Genomic DNA, 8,007 nt, shown 5'->3' on the forward strand with positions numbered 1-8,007 from the left:
TAGATACTCTCATTTATTAGACCATATATTAGTTTATATATTATATATATTACACAATGTATGTTTCGAAATAAACTTCTTTTTACATTCCACCATGTATAACCACACCACACATACGTTTTAAAACATTTCCACAAGTTCATGAGACAATCGTTTAGTTTGCACATATACTCCTCTCCAGACATTAAACATGGATTTGAGACGCTTCCAGTCTCTTGCCTAAAGACTCTAATGTCAGGAAGCGTGTTGATTATAGCAGACTCCGGCACCACTGCATTTTGGGAATACTTTGGAAGTCCCTCAAGGAATTTATGAAGGTTGCCCTGCCATCTTCAATTCTATCACGTTGTTATAGCACAGGTTGCCGCAATGCGGTGATCATTTAATTGTTCACAGTAATGCAGATCTTTAACCATCTCATTTCACATTATTGAGTTTTTGCACACAATTCAAATGGGCGTCTATCTGAAAGGTTTCGAAGATCGACTGGCAACGTGACCCGAATACGTCCTCAATCACTCACATTGGAATCGTACACTTCAATCAGACCCTCTAACGAATGGATGAACCCAGAAACGCTGCAGATGGAACCTATGACAAATATGGAGACATCGAAAAATACGTGATGCCACTGCAACTGTCTCCACAAAAGTTTGAGGTGGAAGAGGCTGGGGAGCAGGAAACAGAGGCCAGCGCCCGTGAGGCTCCCTGTCAGGCCCATGAGCAGGGCGAAATGGGGGATATACATGGCCATCAGCAAGGTCAAGACCACCAGGACGCATCTTAATGCTAAACCCCATGATTTAATCCTACCATCGGGCCCATAACAATCAGTAAACATTGCAATCCTGCCCTCTTGGAAAAATGATTTCTCTAAGACTTCTACAGCAGCGAAGAATGGCAACGGATAAGACAGCAAGGCTTTGGCCACGAGAAAAATGTTAACCACCGCCCGGATGGTGGACGGGAGGTTGTCTGTGATCACCTCCTTTGTTTCATCTGCCCAAGTCAGGAAAGCGACCAGAGCAAATAGTCCCTTGAGTATACACGCTGCGATATGTGTCCAGTTCATCATGCTGTGAAATTCTTTGGGACTCTTCATGTTCCCCTCCAGCGATGGCAGAAAGATCTGTGAGGTGTAGCTAAAAACGATAATGCCGATGGAAATTGGGAATTTTTTCACATCAATGTAAAATTTGACCTTATCCCAGGCCCAGTCCCGGGCTCTGGACAGGCAGTAGGCGATCACCAAGATGTTGATTACAAAATGTGCCAGAGTGCAGAGCAAGCTGAACTTGGAGACCGCTTTCAGATTTTTCAGGAACGCGCAGGGTAATAGTATTGCAGTGGCCAGAATCGACCACGATTTCTGAGAGATGGGCAAATCTGGGAAACTGTTATACATTAGGTTGCCGCTTACAACCACATACAACACGCAAGTCATTATTAACTCGATGATCTGGGCGACATTCACGACTCTACCGCCCAGCTTTGGGAAGCGGGGGGTGCAGCAGGCATTTGCAATGTCTACGTAGGAGTCCCTGACTCTCACCAGCTGTCCGTCTTCGTTTTCCTCGTACAGGCAAGCAATCAGGATCTTCCCCGTGTAGCAACATACAACAGCAGCGAAAATTATTAAAAATAATCCCAGATAACCCCCATGCAGGATCGCATAGGGCAAGCCCAGGACGAACATACCCTGAAAGACAACACGCAAAAAGGGCAAATGTTTTTTTCTTTCGGTCTTGCCAAATTATCAGTGCAACACATCTACTCTTTAGCATAAACAGGCCACGATGGCAAAACATTGAGAAGACTGAATGGTGCAGATGAGCCAGAATTTACTTACCAATGAATTTTGACTAAAATAAAGCTTAAATTCCAGATAGGCTTCATGATATTTAATATGTATTTGGAGTTATTTTGCTACCCGGTGTTCAGATGATTACGTTCTGTCGCTAATTAAATGCATCTGTATAGCTATTATCCCCTGGGGTTTCACTATCATTTTATTCACGACCATGTTCAATCGGGGAAATGTGAAACAGATCATTCTATACTCATGCAGTAACTTTATTCCACGCTGCATTAACAGCCAAATCTGCAGCTGATCTCTCGGGGTGAGAAATGTTAATTGAAGGAATTGAGAAGTGCTGAGTTTTACCTGGATCGCATTGGTCACATTCCAACCTGCTTCCCAGGCAGTGATTTTCGGCTTTCCCTGAGCTGCTAATTCCATGCACGGCTCCCCGTTTTTGGCGGTGGAAGGAGGCTGACCAGTCCCGTCTCTCTGATAATGACTGTCCCCTTCATCCACTGTCTCCGCTTCTCCAGGCACCTCTTCGGATTTCAAAATGTCCATCTGCAAACCCTGGCGATGCTCATAGTCCAGGTCGTCACATTGGGCAAAGCCAACCGCTTCTTCGTCGGTGGCCGCCTGAAAGCCCATCCTGGCGAACACCCCGCTAATTTTCGCCTGAGATTTGTTAGAAATAGAAGTCGCAACGTTTGAAAGCTTACTTTTAAAAAGCATCGCCATCTCTACTCGGCTTTCTGCAAAGACGAAGGTACTTATAATTTGTGCCCCAAAGACTGGTGGAGAGGGAATAAACTCCAATTCCTATTGGAAGTGTACCTTTCGCTCTGGTCTTTAACGTGGAACATGACAGCTCTCAAAGTTGGTGTCCAGCATTCTCAACCGTTCTAACTCACTGTCAGTGAAACCAGTAAACGATGAAACGACGTGAGACCGGGTCAGCAGCTCTCTCTCTCTCTCTCGACCCCCCCCCCCCCCCACTCTCTCTCTCTCTCTACCTCTCTCTCTCTCTCTACCTCTCTTTCTCGACCCCTCTCTCTCTCTCTTTCTCGACCCCTCTCTCTCTCTTTCTCGACCCCTCTCTCTCTCTTTCTCGACCCCCCTCTCTCTCTCTACCTCTCTATCTCGACCTCTCTCTGCGACGATTTTTAGCCCAGTCTGTATCAAAGTCCTGTTCGTTGTCTTCAGCCGGAATGATGCCAGCGCAGCCGAAAGGGACGAATGAAAGGCGACGTGTCATGCAACTGACAACGCAAACCAGAGGTTTGCCAACGTCTCCAAATCCAGTACGTTCATCCATCACCCAGAAGGTTACGCTCATTCACGAGGGAGGGGCGCTGGATACCAGCCTGAAACAGAATATTAGTTTAGCTTGCTGCATCGAGAGAGACCGCACGCTCGGGGAGGACTTGTTAAAGTCCCAAACATGTCGCATCAGGCATTTTCTGAAAGTGTACTTCCACATCAGAATTCCTTGACCAGTTTATGAATTAATCTGAGAGGGAAAACGAATACGGGAAGAAAATTGAGAATGGGTCTTCAACAATCCACTCGCCACAATGCGCAAATGAAACAAAAATCTCGCAGATTAAACATTCGATGACTTGCCACCTCCTCCCCCAGATCCCGTTGGCATCCCCAGCGTTGCTCTGAACTGTGTCGAGCGGAAAGGTTTCTGTTCAGCCGCCTGCCCGCGGTTCTCAATGTTGCTGAGCTCGACGGTGGCCACAAGCCGTGTATGTCTAGTAATGAACACAGAAGTGCTGAAGGAACTCTGCAGGTCTCGCCGCGTCCATAGGAGGTACAGGTAGATCACCGAGGTTTCGGGTTTGAGATAAAAGCCAAATTTGGGATGAGGGGGGGGGGGGGGGGGGGGTTAGAATCGCTGCTTTTGATCCATCTTCACATGTTATTTCATTGAGAAATCCCACTTTATTAAACCAGCACAAATGATCGGACAGGCCTATACAACTCAAAGGGGAATCGGTCTAACTCTTCATTGAGAACTTTTCACGAAGTTTTTCTTTTATAAAAAGCACTCGCAAATTGGTCTTTGCACCATGGGTCCATTTTCATCCACTTCGAAAACAATCATGAAACAAGTGACAAGTCTTCCTTTATTTATAGTCGTTACCTTGGCCACTGTGCTAACTCGAGCGTCGCCTTTCGATACAAGTGGCCCGTCTGAAGAGGCAATTCACTGGAGCCAATGGTTCAGTTATTCTCTGGTCATGGTCGCTGCTGGGACGAAGTTACGAAATTCTACTTACTCTCCTTTCGATGAAGCAGTTTTCAAAATCAAAGTCCCTTTCTTTAAATTCATATCAGCACCTTTATATTTTGTGCCGTGGGAAATCGCCTCTTGAGGATTTCCGTTCCCTCACATTTCGCTCAGGGCCAAATTGTCGTGGAAATTATTACGGTTCCAGGTCGGAACTCGTTATTCTCAAAGAGGTTCCTTCCCATTTTTTTTTTGCAGAGCGGGGAATCTTTGGTGTCTACTTGCCTCGCACTGAGATAATGGGTGGATTTGGTTTGCTGGGACGTGCTTGGCTTTGAGCCACATGGTCCTTTAAAAGAACTCACGATTTAAATAGATAACTGTGGAGCTGATGAAACACGCCCTTTCGGAACAATTTTACGCCAGTCGACTTGCAATGACAAATCTGCATGTGAGCAATGCAGTAAAGGGGTGCGACAACTTATTTGCAGACCATTTGAACTCACAGATTGGTGCAACGGCCCGAAAAATAATAGTTAACTTTAATCATTTTAATTTTTCCCAATGATATTTATTTCCTGAAATTTTACCGATTTCATGAAATATATAAATATATATATTATGTATAAAATTCGTTCTCGGGATGACATTCTCCCATTTCGTTGAAATTCTGCTGCGGTTATCAAAGGGCAATTGCCAACCTTCGGCTCCAGGTGAAAGTAATCCCGTTCGGTCTGCCGCCTGAGTCGTGTTAGGATATTTGGGGTATTTTATAGGAGTTAAAGCAAGCAAATACATTTTATGCTGAATGCTTGAATTACATATTTCTGCAGAAGTAATATTGCAGAATTGTTTCCAATTGAATGGCGAAAGTGGGTTAGAATGAAAATGAATTTCTTCAGTTGAGAATATTTCCAAAGTCACAGCTCCGCTGTGATCAACCCTGGTTGACTGTCAGCCCTGAAAGTATTTCAGGACCTGCGAAAACTGAAACTGGACCACATTGCAAATGATAACTCGTGCATATATTAGCAGTAAAACATCGAATGTTTGTTGCACATTTTCATTCAGTGAGAGTTGTAGGTTCATCCAATGTCCACATTAAAGGCACATTTACACGAAGTATTTCAAAATGTATCCAACTATATTTGACGTTAAGGATACGCATATTTTAAATTACACATGTCAAGTATTTCCATATCATTGATACAATTTTATCACCATGTAGCATAATCTGATTATTATCTGGATGCCGCAATAAACTCGTACTAAGGTGGTTCCCATTGTGCGTTTATTTTATGTAATATTACAAGATTCGTTCCCCCCCCCCCCCCCCCAACCTAGTTTCAATAAAATAGTTACAATTCCATGGTGCAACGTTGTCAGTTTAGGATTTTGGACGAACGTGTCAAATGTGCTCTTTGCGAAAAGCACCAAAATGAAATTCCAGATAGGTTACCTGGTTAACGAACCAGGAGATATGAATTCGCATTTTTAAAGCCTCGCCATTGCCATGCACTCAAATTTGGGAGAGCAGACAGGCCGAAACAGCAATTGTTGTTGACGGCAGCCAAATTGGACTGAAACCCCAGACGGTTACTTGAGAATTGATGTGTGCTTTCGAATATATTCCAAAATCAAACAGAAAACCTGCAAACGAGCGCTTTGCCTGAGATTTAGGGGCATGTGGCTGCAATTAGAACAAGTAACGAAAGCTGTGCTTTAACTGAGCTGATCGTTGTTGCAATACATTAAGGTGAGCTTGAAGGTTTATGACACCCAGAAACTTCTATGAGCATCAATTTGGATTCAGATATCTCAAGTGAGCGCCGCGTCTGTTCTGTTTCAGAAAATAAAAACTTTATTTTAATTTCACATCGGTCCAAATTATTTTCAAATGTTCATTGAAATCGGTCTTCACTGGATTTCTCCGAAAAGTAGATGCGAGTAAAGTGTAGGGTTGAGAAAGCGTCAAGACGGAATTCGTCGATGTTTAATTCTCCCCAGCCCAGTTTTTCACGGTCTGTCATTTACTATAACAAAAGGCCAATAACAATGCAACTGCAGAATTTGGGAATCGCAGCGCCGAAAGGAAAATTCCAGCGCAAGGGAGACCAACATTCACTTGCACCAGAAAGGGCCCACAGTGGAAATGTGGTTTGCAGCGGCACGGGGTGGGGGTGGGGGGGACGACACTCTGCAATTCAGATAAAGTAAGAGACGTGGCTTGCTGTGGAGCAGATGATCCGACGACGAGCACAGAATTCTCCCACCTCATCTAACACACTCTCCCCTTCTCTGTGCACTGAAGTCGCCATCTCGTCGAAACGCAATCTGCTAGAGGACGACCGTGCATCGAGCAGCATCAAGGGGAGGACAAGAAAGGAAGGAAGGAAACCCTTCATCGAGACGAAGAAGGGGTTCGGCCCCCAAAACGTTGCTCTTTTTCGCCCTGACTGATGCGACTTCTTCCACCAGATGTGTTCAGATGCTGATTCCAGCTTCTGCTCTCACCTGGCCTTGTCATCTGCCTGACATCGCTTTTATGTGGGCAACCTGAAAAGACCATGAAAGGTCCAAATGCCTAAAACATGAACTGGTTCTCTTTCCACCTGCTGTTGCTTGAACTGCATGTGATTTTTTTTAAAGCAAAATGCAAATGGGTTGATTGCTTTAAGATTTAAGTTAATGTTAATGAATCATTCATATTCCTCCTTGAGTTTCATTTTAACATGATAGGGCAGTATGAAGGCACGTTCACATGGGCTTGCGCCATAAAAAAGCATTACAAAAATCGTACTTTATGTCCAGTTTTCAGACCAGTACATTCACTTATGAAATATACATACTAAAGGTGCAATTATTGCAATGGCTAGTTGGTACATTTGTTAATCGTTTGCATCCACCTGACAAATCCAAATGGCCTGAACACTGCTCGATGAATGTAGATGGGAGGTCCAGCCCAGTGGTATTATTCCATCAGACAAATTTATGTCTATAAACAGATTGATATTTCTACAATCATCTGGTGGAAGATAATACCTCAATTTCTCACATTGTGCATATGGGAAATATAATGTATCTGGGCAACCGCACTTCCAAATAGCTGATCGTTTTGAAACAAAATCAATTTGTTTTTTTCCCCCCATCTGAAAACAACCCAAAACTGATTTAAAAAGAGAAAGAGCCTTGCTATTCACTCACAGCTGCTGATCAACCACAACTCAAAGAACTTGCATTCTTTTGTATATCCAGAACTTCAGATGATTCAAAGCAACTTTCAGCTCATCAATTACTTTTTGATTCCTTTGGTGATGCAGGAAATGTGAAAATTAATTGACTCCCATAAATAACAATAATAATGAGCTGGCCATTCATAGTTTAGTAATGTTGATAGAAGTTTAAATATTCTGCAGGAAATAAGAAGCAAAGCAGTGTGCATCTTTTACATGCACCTGACAAAGCAGATGTCTCCTCTAAATAATGGGATGTCAAACAGTTCACGTCTTTCCTGTACTCAACTAGATTGTCAATTTAGATCTTGGTACGCAAATGCTGCCTGGAGAAGAGACTTGAAATATAAATCTGTGACTTTGAAGGATGTGTTATCAACTGAGTCAAAGCTACCCAGATCCAATCCCTATTGAAACAGTCATAGAAAACAGATGCAGGAAGAGGCTGTTCATTCTTTTTAGCCTACACCAACATTCAATATGATCCTGACTGATCTGCAATTTTGGTACCCTATTCCTGCCTCTCCATATCCCTTGATATATTTAGACATAATGGCTACATCCAACTCCATTTTGAATGCATTTAAAGAACTGGTCTCAACAAATTTCTGTGGCAAGGAGTTCCACAAGTACACAACTCTCAGAGTGAAGAGATTACTCCTTCTCTCGATCCTACATGGCTTTCCTATTCTCCTAAGTCTGTGGGCTCTTTCATGTTGTCAAAAAGCCCAGCTGTA

The 8,007-nt window shown here is 43.4% G+C and overlaps 1 protein-coding gene across 1 annotated transcript; it reads right to left on the bottom strand.

Moving 5' to 3' along the window:
• Positions 1-511: 511 nt before the first annotated feature.
• Positions 512-2,539, bottom strand: slc32a1 (solute carrier family 32 member 1). The gene is made up of 2 exons (XM_069884029.1): positions 2,165-2,539; positions 512-1,699 (listed from the first exon to the last, which is right to left on the bottom strand). The coding sequence occupies exons 1-2, from the start codon at positions 2,537-2,539 to the stop codon at positions 512-514; spliced, it is 1,563 nt and encodes a 520-aa protein (XP_069740130.1).
• Positions 2,540-8,007: the final 5,468 nt, after the last annotated feature.

The sequence above is a fragment of the Narcine bancroftii genome, chromosome 6 (genome assembly GCF_036971445.1).
Source record: "Narcine bancroftii isolate sNarBan1 chromosome 6, sNarBan1.hap1, whole genome shotgun sequence".
In the NCBI taxonomy this organism is placed as follows: domain Eukaryota; kingdom Metazoa; phylum Chordata; class Chondrichthyes; order Torpediniformes; family Narcinidae; genus Narcine; species Narcine bancroftii.